Raw genomic sequence first — 15,280 nt, forward strand, 5'->3', positions numbered from 1 at the left:
CATAAAGGTCAAGCTGCAAACTCTATATTAAACCATGCCTCTACATAAGCCTTCAGGGCTTTTGTTGACATTACTGTGAACTGTGCATGGAGGTCCGAAATCACAAAATACCAGATGGAGCAGGATCAGGTCTAGGTTTTACAGAAGCACAGAAACCATCTCTTGGATCAGTATTCCCATACAGCTTTCCATACACAACTAACTTCTACTAATAACTTATGTCTTTCTTTGCACTTTTCAGCACTTAGACCTCAATGTTCCCACAGAAGGAAACTATGAACATCTCTTTTCCCACATGATTATATTGAGGAACAAGGAGAAAAAGTGGTTTTGATACTGACACTGACTAAAGGCAGTAAAGATAATCTAAACATACAGTGCTCTGTTTATAAACCTCTTGGGGTGGTTTTTGTCTTTGTACCTTGTATGCAGAGCGTCTGGAACAACAGGGTCTTCTGCATGCCCGGGATTGTTGGCTATTCGTATTGCAGAAATGGGTGCTGTTGCTAGTGCTATTATTTATAACAGCAGTAATATTTAACGACAACATTCATACGGTAACAGTACCGAACTGGATGGTTGGGGTCACCGATTTCTCATTAAGTCTAGGGCAGCTCTGTCTCCATGACCCTCTGCAGTGATGCAGCATCTTGCAGCATCAGGAGCTACAGCCTATAGGGAAACCATTAGGGTTGTTTAAATAGCATAAATCTTCTTCTAAACCATTTGAACTATTTTAGCCATAAAGGTCCCACTAAATGACAAATTAAAGGCTTAAATTTCATAATGCTTTCCCCATCATCTTTGTTTGGCAGGCAAAAAGGAAATATTATTATAAGGTGTTGCTAGATTGCAAGTGACTCTAATAACATAAAAGAATGCAGTGGGAGAGTGGGGGCTTCTCTCAGTGCTTAACACAGGCAGCATTTTAATGAGAGTTGGTGAATTCACCAAGGAAAGGACCAAAAGGCTGAGAAAGGCAGAGGAGTCCAGCAAAAGGTGCAAAACTGTCAATAACATCAATAAAGATGGATTTCTCCTGGGAGGAAAGTTAGGATCAGTGAGGAAGAGAAAGGGAACGTAAACATTAGCTAATAAATTGTATGTAGCATACTGAAACAACCAAGGGAATGGGAGAAAAACTGTAGGAAACATATGCTGTCCTTCCCCAGGGGCTAGCAGGAACCCTAGAACATGATAATAGCTTTGGGTTTCATTTTAATGCGGTTGGCACATCAGAAACCGTGCTACAAATTCAAAGAGGAAGTGTTGCTGCTTCTGTCTTTCATCTGCACAAATTGGCAATAAAAGGTGGATGAAAATGACTCTGACAGACCCTTTCTCTTGCGGTCCTTGTCCTTCCTGTTGGCTAAACCCATCCGCAAATAGCTATGCTGAAATGAGAGCCAGGCTCAATCCCTGTAAATAAAGACTGCTGATGCACCCTTTCCACTAAGTCTGTGGCAAAAGCTTTTTGTTTCTCTAGTCTTTCATATAGTATTTGCTTTATAACCCTTCATTAACACCATTTTGTGCAGACACAGTGATTTACATCCAAAGGTATAAAAACATTACGTACAAGTATCTGCAAATATTAAGTAGCACCACAATAACTTTACAGGGTCACTGTGCTGCTGGGGAAAGTCTCGTTTTGAAGATGTTAAATGAGTTATATTAAATGACACAACTGAATCAGTAGTAGAAGCAGGAAAGAAACGCTTAGGAACATTGATTCCTGTTTCTCCACTGCAACCAAGTGAGACCCTTTGCTCCCTGTCTTTTTGGCAGCTACATCCTTAGTGGTATTTCCCTGTGATTTTAAGACCATTACTTCTACGGCTTCTCCTCCTCTTTGCTAAGGATAATTCACCCTCCCTATTTTTATAACCAATTTTATGTGAGGCAATTTTGTGGTTGAAATCTCACATCAAAACACATTTCTCTTTTTCAGCTTGCATTCAAGACAAACTTTTGGTGGCTCCATTTGTAACCCATATGTTGATGCATCCCATTCTGTTTCACAGTTAAATGGATGGCACTGGACTGTGAAAAGTTTGAATTAATTATTTGCGATAAACTGTGGAAAATCCGTGAATAAAATGATAATTATTGGACACAAATACGGTAAAAGCTGTCATACAAGGAAACGCAGCACATCCATGTGTCGCATCGCATCCTGTCACAGGCACTTATGAAAGATGTAATACAAATTGTCTCAAAGAACTTGCAAAAATAAAAGGCAGCCTGGATAGTTGTATTTTAGCAAATGTGTTTGCACTAAGGGTACCTTCTGTTGAACAGTTCTGCCCACAAGCTGTCTGTAGAATATAGAACATCTCTCGAGCATGCTTGCCACCTTGAAGCAGGGCAGTCGGAAGCAGAAAAAAAAGAACAGAATGCAGAAAAAAGGTGAAGAAAGAGAGAAATGAGGGACAGCAAGTCTAAGTACCATAAATACATTTAGAAATGAGATTAGCAAAGTATGACAATAGAATTTAAATGACAGACAACATTAAGATTGCAGTAAATAACATAGTATGAAAAAAAACAATTCAGCCATACAGCGCTTTTTTTTCAGCTTAGCTAAGGAGTCATAACAAAAGCAGGAATATTATTATTATTGTTATCGCTATATTAAAACAGCATTTTCATTTCAGCATTACGAAAGGGGGTTTAATTTGGGGGGGGACGGTTCACAGTTAGTTTTCTTGATCTCAAAACCACACATCCATATGCTTTGCTTCTGCCTTACTTCTGCCTTACTCCCAACTTACCAACAATATCAAACCAGAGAGGTATGTTAGATGGCTGCACAGAGACCACCCCAACGATTTCTGTCACTTTATCGCTTTCCATAACGGTGAAGTTGTAAAAGGGTTCATCAAAAGTCAGGGGCACGGGCGAGGGTGGAGGCTTTTTTATCCACTCAATATGGAGGCGTGCAGTTGAAGATTTTTGGGGCCGGCCATTGTCCACTGCTTTTATCTGGCAGGTACAAAGAAAAGAGGACTCAGACTGAGCATCACAGCTTGGCATTTCAGACCTAATTCTATCGCATGATGATGACTGCTTGGAAAAGAGCCTTTTTAATCCTCTGCCTAAAATCCCATGAAAAAAAGAGGGAGATAAGCACTTTCTCAATTCTCATCTTTTTCCATTACACTTTGGCTTTTTACTGAAAAGACTGATTTCACACTGAAATGTTTTGTTTTAGAAATGCTGGTGTGAGGCCTCCTGGAGATGCAATTCAAGTGCTCCCCACACAGATCCTCCTCTCCAGAACCAGCTCCTCTCTCTGATTTCATCTTCCACCCAGCTCCCTCTTGCAGCAAAGCTGGGAGCTCTATAATGACCTTGTGGGACATCATGCACTTGCCCAGATTATGTTTGATTGCTTTTAAATGGCATCTGTGTTGCAGATAAGATTGATATTCCTTCCATTGCCTTCTTCAGGATCTTTAATTGGATTAAATAGGTTTCAGATCATTTCCTCCATTCACCAAAACAAATATAATTTAAAATTTTGCCATATTTATTTTCCTTGCTTTCTCCTCTCTGTTGTGTTCATTAAGAGTTGCTCAGCTTGGTGCTAATTCTTTCTATTATAATGATGTCCTCTAGAGGGATGGATAGACTTGATATTTGCCTGGCATGCTCTATGGTTTTAGCACAGAAAAGACAAGATGAGCAGCAACAAACACTAGGTATAAGGAAAGGGAGAATGTAGATCACAAAATGGGTGTTTTGGTGAATAACATCAATGTCAACCAATGGGTGTTTCTTTTAAAACTAAAGGAAATATTTCTGGCTATATAGGACCACTGATGTAAATATGTTGTTACTATGTTGGTTAAAAATGGGAAATATTTTCCTGAAATACCATACCCTATTTTTTTCTCTGGAAATGTGTTAAGTGGGTTTGGTGCTGACACTCGCTCTCCTGCTCTGTTCAAGGCGGGCAGGCCTTAGTGAAAAGATGCTGAGGGTGTGATGAGCAGTTTCAAGGCAGAAAATCTTCAGCTGTTGTATTATAATAAGGGCCAGAACCCAGACGTGACTTCCAGCTCTGCATAGGGAAAGGCACGCACTCCCCCAAAGGGTGCTCTGATTACTAAGTATTTCTCAATATTTTGATATTTATTAATTTTTCTGTCACAGTTTCCAACCCTATCAACGTGTCCCAACAGAGAACTGTTACTGTAAGTGACATCGCTTCCTTTACTACGGGCCAGACCATGGACTTCTGACATTTTTTTTCTCAAGTCCTTAACTACAACTTGTTGGCTTATTGCTGTAGGTGAAGTGTGCACATTCAAGCCATATATTGCTTTATATCAACACCACCATCTTGTATTCTTTCTTTCTTTGACCTTATCTATATGGTTTGAGTTCTGGCAGAAGTATTTTGACTGAGATTTCTTTTAACTGAAATTGCTGCCATAGTTATACTCTTTACTGTGGTGAGAAAGGTATTACAACATACTGTACACAGTACTCCTCCTCCCTGAAGCCACTTAACTTGGACACTATAAGGACCCTTCCATGAGGGCAAGGAGCTGTGTCCACACAAAAGGTAAAAAACCATTCATAGTGGTATCTGTCCAGTTCAACATGATATAACTTTGTGAGCAGACAAGCCCTTGATCTTCATTTCTGTGTATTCAAGCGAATGACTTGCACCAACAATTTTCAAATTGACTGAACAGTCTGAGAATAGTTCACCATGTGCAATAGCATGAACGCTCTCTCAGACAAAATTTTTTGGCAGTAGTTGTATGTGAACACTAGATTTATTAATACAGTCAGATCTTACATATAGGTCATACATTAAACACATGCATATATCACTCTTTATACAAGTGGGCCTATTTCTAAAGCAAAGTCAGTCAGATCATGGGGTTGTATGTCGATGGAAGAGCACTTACTGTTAAGATGTCATAACTCCCTGCTGTGAACTGCTTTCTGGAAGAAACCATCCCTGTTTTGGGATCAATAAAAAATTTCCCATCATCGTTTCCATCCACAATGCTGTACGAGATTTCTGCATTAGGGCCTTCATCTTTGTCAAAAGCAAAAGCTCTGTAGATTGGCTCCCCTCTTTTCTTACGGTCCCTCTCTGGCAGCTTGATCTGATAGACTTTCTCTGGAAACTGAGGTTTGTTATCATTCTCATCCAGAACCTGGACCACCACCCAAACGGAGGACTGCTTGGGAGATGTGCCCCCATCTGAGACTGTTACCTGAAAAACAACAGCAGTAGAGGCATTATTCTGAACATATACAGTAGAACTTCCATAAATCAGAAAAAAACATAAAACATAAGGAAACACCTCTTCCTCCTCAAATCTAAACTGCAGTTTACATAGTAAACTCTGTACACAAGACATGCTCAGTATAAACATGCTCAGTGCCTAACTCAAATACGTCCACAATGGCAAATAAAGGAATCAGGAAGATTTTTTGCGATGAACCTGGAACGGGGAACCTGTGGACTAGGAATCTATTTCTCAAAACATAAACTGCTTTTATCTCAAATTCTGCAAGCTCATCTCAGAAGAGAGAACTGGAATTAACCCATTAAGTAGGATCCTTGCTTTTTTTGCAAACATATTTTAAAGTTTCTTCAGTCACATAATGCATTTGAAAGATGCATTTCTTCTTAAATCCTGAAAAAATCTGTCACTTTTTTTCTATTAATTATTTGGAATTTCTTAAACAACAAAAGAATTTCTGTCAGTTCTTTTCATTCATTACCTGAGGTTTGACAGCTCATTAATTCCAAAACTGCTTTATATGACTGTAAGGGGCACAGATAGGCAGGTAGCAAAAAATTTCTGCTGCATTGTGTAAAGAGCGCACTGTGCTGGCAGAAACACGTAAGAAATAAAATCTTTGAGATAAAAGTTAATTAGAAATTTAGTTGCAACTTAAACAGAATTACTAATAATTTGCAGTCTGAAACACTGTGAAAATGAAATGATCCAAGATCAACAAGCATTCAAGAGATATAATAATATGCCTTCAAAATGCAATCAGTATGTTTCAAACTTCTTCCCCAATATTTCAATTGCATTTTTTTAAAGAGAAAGAAATAAGGCAGAAAGTTATTTCTGTTTGCATGAAAGAAGTTCAAATTTCACTTTCAGCTACATATGCTAACATGCCAATTCCCACAGCAGCAATTTTCGATGATAGTGAGCCAAGATATTACACACCCCTTCCCTGCTCGTACTGATCACTGCACATCAATTGCTTTGCTGGTTAACTCCTCGATGCTCTATTTTTCCTTAAACATTTCTGTGTCCCCTTACGAATCATACAGTCCTGATGTCCAATCCTTAGGCAAAGCAAAATTTTCTGGGAATAATGTCCCTTGCCATTGTCCCCTCCTTGCAACGAGAAATCGAAACATAGCGTAACCCCAATTTAGTGCTGAGATCAGCAGAAAAACCACAATTTTATAAGAGAAAGGTGAAAGACCTTTTCCATTTCCTGTATTTAACTATACTTTTAAAAACTGATATAGTGGAAAGGAGTGGACTGAGAGCCTTAGGGACTGAAACTCCTTCTTTACAGAAAAAGAAATGGTATGGCAATATATAGCAGCAATGTAAAATCCTCCAAATCAGCCCATAACTTGTTTGGAGAGTGGAGCCTGTCCTCCCAACGACACATATCAGCCTCAGGCCTCTCTCTCCTGAGACTGTTACCAGGGTTGGCAATTAGCACTTGTTGGGATTGTCGTCTTGTGACAGGGATGACTGTCTGCAGGGAGCCGGACGGGGACCATCCGCATCCTGGAAAGCCACCAACATGCCATCTGTCAGTCATCAGTGAGGGGGTGCGGGGAGAGGACACGCAGCTTATTACTGGTGTACTCAGCCATCCAGTTCGCAGTCGCTACACTTTCCAAAATAACATTTATAACGTCGAAAGGCTGCACACATGGCTGCGAATCTGCCCCTCCACCCGGTGAGAGTGACTCTGCTGGGACCTCAGCCTCTCCACTCCACCGCTCTGGGAGAACTTCAGAGCTTCTGCAGCAAACAAAAAGCCAATTCTGTCAATTCTCCTATTACAGACTTTCAGCAATAAATAACTTTTGTCCCACTTAGAGGCTGAGCCCCTCTCTTTCTGCTCTGCTCCAGTATAACTGGCCAAGCTCTCAGCAAGAGCACAGGTTAACAAAGGAAAACCTTCTTCAGGATTTCTGAGCACTCCACAGATAAAATAATCAATAATGCCAGGTGGTACAGGCTGTAGTGTACAGAAACAGAGACACACTTATTTAAAAGCTGGTGAAAAATACCAACAAAATGCTTTTTTAGGGCGTAATGTTCTTAATGCATAGAAAATACTAGCAAGAGTCAGGAAACTCTTGTTTTCTTAACAGAACATGACTCAAGTTTAAAAAAAAAAAGACATTTCCCTCAAGCTTCTAGCAGTGATCTACAAATAAAAGTTGGGGGAAGTTTGCAAATAAAAAAAATAATAAAATCTCTGAAAACCACAGTGGTGCACACAGTCAAGTGACTACGATGAAAAACCTACTTAAGTCAAGAGACTGCTCAAGCACCAAAGCCATCCTCCTGTCTTACCAATACAGTATCACAGTCTGTTAAGTTCCTGCTGAAATCCTGACTAACGTGGCGCTGTCAGGATTTGTTTGTAAGCTCAAACTTGTGGGAAATCCATTCCATAACAGAAAAGTTGCACTGAAAATATCTGCTGACAGCTAATTGAAAATAGTAATGGCTATAACACGAAATGTCAGCTAATTAACAGAAATTAACAGAGAAGGTCTGAAGTTAGTATATCTACTCTGTCTAAAACTTTATGTCCCTGGAGAGGAAAATGTTACGTACCAGCTAAGCCTTTTTCTCTGGGTGACTCTCAAAACTTTTCAAAATTACAGGCTCCAGCTCCACTTGAAAAGCTCTGAGTGCCAGACACGGGAGCTGAAGTGTGAGTTAAAGCTCTCTCTTTGCAGGCATGTAAATTAATTAATTAAGCCGCCCTCACACCAGCGATGTGATTATTTCCCTAACTGTAAATCCATGCCCTGGCTGACCCCTCTTTTCCACTCCATCAGCCTGACCCCAGTGTGGGCTTTTCAGGTTCCAGCTATAAGCAGGGTAAAAGAGCTGCAGAATTTTCCTCTGTCCCTACAGGAAAAACCCCACGACAACACATTAAAACAAAATAACAAATTGCTGCCAGTTCAAGATCGTTCCCAGACAAAAATGGGGAGGACTGGAAAGGTCATTCAGCACACTGCTCTGCAAATACTGTTTCCATCAGGACTCTGTATCACACCAGCACTTAGGGGCCCCTCTAACCAACGCAATTTTGATTCAAACATTACTACAGTTCTCAGTAAAATCCTTAAACAGATGGAAATTACAGTGACAAGTAACCAGGGAGGGGAGGGAGGTTGGGACGTTTGTAGGACAAAGCTACAAAAGCTAATTCACAGCTAGTATCTCTGGAAATGTGAAAAGCAGATGTGCAAGGCACAGGAGAGCTTGCCAAGAGAGAAGATGTAATTCAGGACCAGTGAGATCCTTTTGTTTAGAAACCTGCAGATGGCACAGTGAGGAAAAAACAGAGAAGAAAGGTGATATAGATGAACGACAAAGAAGGCAATCCCAATATATGCTTGTAAACATGTGGCATCAAAAACCCAACAAGAGGTGAATCGCATAGTAATCAAAACGGGGAAATTCTGGTGAGGACCAGAATTAAAGCTTTCCCAGAGTAGATGAGGAATGGCTGCTTGGTCAGCATGTGCTTTTCTAAGTGCTGAACACCTCCTTCAGTCTTTGTGCCGAGACTGGTATCCAGACACCAACGGATGCAGACATGCTGCTTCTTGCCCATGTACAACTGGAGCTGTCCAGTTACTATCCCCTCTGCCCTTCTGGTTAGATATTGCTGCTAATGCTGTGTCAACACAGCCTAAACAGAGGATACGACCTCTCAAACCTGGGATATGGTTGTGAAAGCAGCTGTTTTGACTCTCTGACCAACCAAACAAAGGGTTGGTCCATTCACCAAGGGTGAAATATCTTAAAAGGAATGTGATGACCTGTTTAATGGTGTCTGATGGCATCAGACAGCAAGAATAATATGAACTTTATATACCATATTCATGGTAAACTCCTAAGCATCACTGCCGTTTTCCCACAACCTACAGACAGTTCTACTACAGTTTTCTTCACAAAATGAGCACTTTCTATCAGGTATCTGCATTCACCCACTGGCTTTAATGTTTATGACTTTACTGAACCACGTCAGCCAATACACATATAGGTATTGGTTACCTGGAAATCTCTTTGCTAGAGTAACAGCATTCACACATGCCTTACAATGCTTCCTTCAGCTGCATGGACCAGGACAAGACCTCCTGAAATTCCCTCTACTTATATTACACGTGTATTTTTGGAGAAAAACACACAAAAATATCTCTTTCTGCAGAGTATGACAGATTCAGTATAATAACAGAACTTTCAAAATCCAAGTAAGGCAATTTCCATTTCTTCTGCAGAATCCCCTTCAGTAGGTTTGGTCTATAGACTTTAACACTACCTTTCCTACAGGACTGAGAGATACTCTTTCATATTGATGTTTATGTTCAAGCTCACAGATCAACTCTGGAGAGATTTCCATAGCAGTGGACCTTCTCAGTGAAATCCAAGGTCAACACCAACTGATAACACATAACAGCTGGAATATTAGATATGAAAATTTCTTCTTTTTATGACCACAGAGAAGGCATGGAGGAGACATCTACTGTGAAAGTATTGTCTAAAACACAGTGTCAGTCTAGCAGACCTCAGTGCTGGTGACAAAAGTCATTGTGCCTTGAGACAGTCACTCCTCCTATGAACTGGACTGAGACACTTAACTGAAGAAGGATTAGCTCTTGAATTTTTTCAGAATACGAATGTAACTGTGAGGACCACCCTCCTGAATTAAAAGTACAATATTGAGTCTCATTAACAAAAGCTCATGACTTCCAAGATAATTATTAACTCAGCTGGAGAGAGTAGCTAGCAGGGATCTTACTTTAACAAGTATAACAAGACAATCAGCAGGTGTTTAATGTGAGTTATCAAGCCTTGAGAAGAATGAGAATCTTCTTGCATAGCATTCCTTGGCAGGAGGAAGTACTCAGCCTATTCAATTTTTAAGTTAAAAGGAACTGCCACATTACCACCATTAGCATTGCAAAATGCTGAAGATGTCGTATTTGCTTGTTTATTTCAGTTCGTGTGATACTGCTTAATGCAAAAAGAGTGAGCTGAGATGCCTGAGTCTCATCTGAGGAGTGTGCATAATGAGGGTTTCAGGTAAAAGTCGCTCCCTTCCCCCAGCCAGAAATGCCAATTTTTGCTTCAGAAGGCTTTAGAAAAGAGAATCTGGTTGAGTTACTGGAGACAGAAAAATGATCAAAGGGAGCCTGAGAGCTGAGGCATACCCCTGCTGTTAGTGACTAACGGGTTTGTTTCTTCTGCCAATGCGCAAACGAGCTGCAATACCTATTGTAAGAGCCTCTGGAATTCAGCCCAAGTAAGAGAAATAAAAGATTATAAAGGAGAGCTCATTGAGGGATGAATGGAACTTTAAAGTCAAATACACTGAATTACTATCTCTGCCTACTTCAGAGAGAGACTAAATTCACAGCTAAATTCTTACAAGGAAATATTCTTCTGAAATGCAGTGTATTACTGAACTACATGTCAGATTATTGCTACAAAGTGGAGGCAGTGTAGCCCAAAGATAGACAGGAGAGAAAGAAAAGTACATAATTTTTTTTTTCCATTAGCTATAGTAAATTAGATGCTGCCTTGTTCTAATCCTTTATTTGGCAACTGTGGAAAAGAAGTGGGCAGCTGCTTATTTCACTTTTCCTAATAGAATGTAGTGCTGTCCCAAAAGACAAATTGCTTAAACACTTCTTGTAGGAAAGAGTGCCAATCATATCAATATGATCCATCTTTCCCTATTTCCTTTACAATGTGCTAATCTGGGAACTCCTGTTTTCAATCATAAAAACATTAATACATTCACTTTGGCCAGCTATGAGAAATAAATAATTTAGAGTACATTTTAAATACAGATTATTACTGACACAAACACTCTAGGTGGCTGATTAGGAAAGTCAATGGCTTCCAGCCACATTCAAGTTAGAAAACGATGCATAATGGTCTGTTATACCATTTGAGAATTAACGATGACATCAGGTAATTTCAACACTGTATTGCCAAAAGACAGGAAGGAAGGAAGGAAGGCTTTTTCATTTGGAGTTAAATGCTCCCTGCAGTATCTGCAAATCTAAGTATCACAAGAGCATACTGAAAAAAAGTCTTAGAGGCTTCAAATCTATACTTTTGTCAGACTCACAGTACTGAGACCAGTAGATGGTAACCAAATGGAAAGCTACAACCCAGCAGAATGAAATATCAGAATGAGTGACTTAAAGGTCCAGTACTACTCGTACTACTAGTACTACTACTACAACAACAACAACAACAACAACAACAACAACAACAACAACATTTATTCTGTTTCATACTTTATGCTACGAACTTTTTGAAAATTTTAAAGGTAAACAAGAGTAATAAACTCTGAAAAGAAATGTAAGACTTGCATTTTAGCTTTAGCAGCAATACAGGGAAGGATCTGCATAGCTCTAGACAGTGACTCTATAAAGAAAAAATAGTAATTTTCCATGGGCATTGCTTCTAAAGTTCATTACAGTTTGGAGATCCTGGCAGCCTTTGTGCATCAGGCTGTATTTATAGTATTTTTGAATCAATAAATGCTAAGATAAGTGCAGAACCAACCATTACTCCATTAAATTCCCAGGACAACAGAGCGGCCTCTCCTATGTTAAAACAAACTCCTTTAGGCAATCTCTGAACAGTATCTTCCCCTTCTTTTCACTAAGTAAACAGTAAACTGTAGCCCTCAGGAATGTCAAGCTCATATAATTTTGACAAACTGTAGATAAAACTTTGCCCAGAAGCAACTCTAAGCCCATCACTTCTCAGAAGTCTAAATGTGCCCCCTAGTTCTATTGGTGGAGTTAAATACAGATAATCTTCATCTCTACCTCCTAACAGTAGCATGTAATCACTTATGATTCAGCAGAAATCATCTGGTAAGAAAAAGCATTGCTCAGCTAGGACTTTTCCTGACCTTCTAGGTGATAACACCACCAAGATAAGTGGTGCTTGAAACTCTGCATGTATCATATCCCACATTTAGAAGTTTGCAAAATTTGTAACTAGAAGATTGGAAAATTCGAGATGACTATAGTAGGAACATCAACCTCAGTCTCCAAATAACAACTGTAAAGGTCTTTTGAGTACATCAAGAACTTTCTTTCTTTGTTCATGAGGCTACAATAATGAATCTCACTACCCCAGTATACAATGAAGAAAAATTTGGAAAGCAGAAGAATACACTCCAAATAGTCCTCTGATAATATCTGGACCCAGGGACGCTTTACCCACCTTCAGACTGACACCTTACAAACAAGATAAAGACTCATATGCAATTGCTTAAAAACAATTTTTGTAGGCATATGGAACCTCTTTAGGAACAACCTATTACTAAACATAAGTATAACTACCCTCATAGCCTCTAAATGAGAAAGAAGATAAAAGTTGTGTATTGATCTTCATAGTAAACTTTGAAGAAGCTGTTTAGTTCCTGCTGATAGCGAAGATTACAATCAAAGAGTTTTGTGAACAGAAAATGAAAAGTAGTCAAATCTGAGAATATTTCACTTCAATTAGCTTTAAATAACCTAAAGCTTGCAAATTGCTATATTTAGGCAGTTTATTGTTAGCAGTAATCTCTATGTCAATTGTAATTCCATTCATACCTGAATATCTATTTCAGCCATTTGTGGATTTTGCTTTTCTCAAGACAAGAAACACCTGTGATCAAACATTGATAAGTTCACTTCTATCAGATCTACCTCTGCAGATAACGCCCTTCTCCAAAAATCTTATCTCAGCACTCAGGAAACACAGTAGCTCTCAGTTTTTGTGCTTCAGAAGCGGTATGCATCAACTTCTGAGCTTACTGCTGCACTGCCCTTTTCTCAGATATTCAACTACCCTTCATTTTCTATCCACAAAAGTCACTCAATTCTCATCCTCACTATAAAGAGGAATCAAACACCTGCTTCAAAGTTTCCTCAAAATTATGAAGACCGTTACACATCCCCAATCTTCTGTTTTTCGTACTAGACCAGTCAACATGTGTAATCATGTACTAGCGAGAAAACCATTCTGGCTGTTGATGAAGACCTAAGATTTTATCCATGCTTCGAAGATTTTTTTCCTAATATTAATAATTTATGTTTTAGCTATCAGCAGAAAGGCTATGCTCAAAAATATATGCTGTTATATTGCCAAAATCTAATCAAGCTATAGTACTAGTCACCGTGGAGTTAATTAATCAAGCAGCAAAATGATATACATACTTTATATCCATGCTCGGGCATGCAGCTGTATCAGTTTGTAGTATAGGTCCCCAGATATTAAAACTGCTGGGAAGTGAAGGTACAGCAACTCTTTTAGCAGAAACTCTCAAATTCAGTGCAGGTGAATTCCTGTGTGTGGCAATAGCCCTCCATCTATTTTGCAGTAAGGCAGCAGCACTGCCTCGTGCTAACGTGGAACATGCTGTTGAACTTACTCTGAGAAAAGACATAGTACGAAGGAGCTTGCTCTGCATGCCCTTAGAAATACTGTGGCATACAGCTTCTGTTACAACAAAGTAATAACTTCAAATAAACTTTCAATATTCAAAGAAAATATCTTCTTCTCTCCTTAACTATAATATTAATTTGTCATGCTGACAGTCAGTGCCTCCCGATGTTGGATGAAACATCCTTAGGTGAGGCTCTGTGATGGTCAGTCTTGAAATAGTACTGTTATTACTTAGGAGGTAACACATTTATTTGGCCACCAACGAGATGAAAGATATACACTAATTCCTTAAAGTTATTTACTTTATAGGTACACTGCATCCAAATTCTACGCTGCTGTACGAAACACAACCATGTATTTTCAAATGAAAGATAACACTTTTTTTTTTTTTTAATTGCTCTAACAAGCAGCACTTGGTTGTGCTAACGGAGTATGACACCACCTTGTCTCTGACAGAAAGACAGAGTAAGATGCATCCAGCCCCATCTCCAGCTCCTCCTCCAGCCATTTATTCTTCCCCTGTCATCGGTTTGCAGCCACCTTCACCCGTCAATAAACTGTTCGTGCACCTGTGCTACAAACAGGGCTACTGAAATAATCAGGGTTTCAAATGAACTGCTGAAAGAAAACAAAATCCCCCAAAACGCAGATAGTTAACAAATGATGGCGGTGAGAAAGCAAAACAAGGGGAGGAATGGCAGGTCCCCAAGTCAGAGGAGGGGGAAATTTCCTGAGATGTTTTGGCCACTGAAGGAAAATGCATTGTGTAACTATAATTTTGGTGATGAATTTTACAACTTCACTACAGATAGTATCTTACTTTGCTACCCCTCCAAAAAAAACCCCAAATCTCTATCGCAGAATTCATCACTTATTAACAAGCCTTTGATCAATACCAATGTAAGGAAAGCCAGAACCAGCAATCTTAAGGTGTTGGGACTTCGTGTCCCAACAATAATTGCTGAAAACATCCAATTTCCATCTTACACTACATCCAATTTCCATCTTACACTACATCCAATTACATTACATCCAATTTCCATCTTACACTATTTTTTTCAGAATATGCAAGAAATAATGAATGCTCTCCATCCACACATACATGTAAAAGGTTTCAAAGATGGTTTTACAGATGATAGTCTGAAGAGTAGTCTCTGCTATTTAAATGCAATTTAGTCTTTTCAGGGTAAAAAATGAAGCTTCTACAGTTTTATGTTCAAAATAAAGCTTACCAGTTAAAAAAGCTGATTGATAAAAAATGGATTTTTTAGCCAGGTAGAAAGTATATAAAATTAGACCTTTAAGGGGTACAGTCTGTTCCCAACTTTTGATCCTGTAGAGATATTCTAAATTTGGAAAAGGCAAAAATGGACATTTTAGGCCTCAGAAATTTATCTGGCTTTAGTGAAGTGTCACTCTGGAAGACTGCTGTGACTGTTCATGAATCTAAAAGGAAAAAATGAAGATACGATTTTTTTTTGTGATATTCAAGTTTTTGATAGAAGTGTCTTTGGTTATCAGTGAGCTGAAAATAAAATTTTAAACAACTT

The 15,280-nt window shown here is 39.1% G+C and overlaps 1 protein-coding gene across 2 annotated transcripts in view; it reads right to left on the reverse strand.

The window, feature by feature from the left end:
- FAT3 (FAT atypical cadherin 3) overlaps positions 1–15,280 on the reverse strand; it is a 346,791-nt gene that overhangs the window by 113,912 nt on the left and 217,599 nt on the right. For both annotated transcript variants that reach the window (XM_068425515.1, XM_068425513.1), the window contains exons 4-5: positions 4,926–5,240; positions 2,775–2,985 (exon numbers count right to left, since the gene is read on the reverse strand). In XM_068425515.1, coding sequence (XP_068281616.1) covers positions 2,775–2,985; positions 4,926–5,240 — 526 coding nt within the window. The remainder of the gene's footprint in view (positions 1–2,774; positions 2,986–4,925; positions 5,241–15,280) is intronic.

Source organism: Nyctibius grandis, chromosome 2 (genome assembly GCF_013368605.1).
Source record: "Nyctibius grandis isolate bNycGra1 chromosome 2, bNycGra1.pri, whole genome shotgun sequence".
NCBI classification, from domain to species: domain Eukaryota; kingdom Metazoa; phylum Chordata; class Aves; order Nyctibiiformes; family Nyctibiidae; genus Nyctibius; species Nyctibius grandis.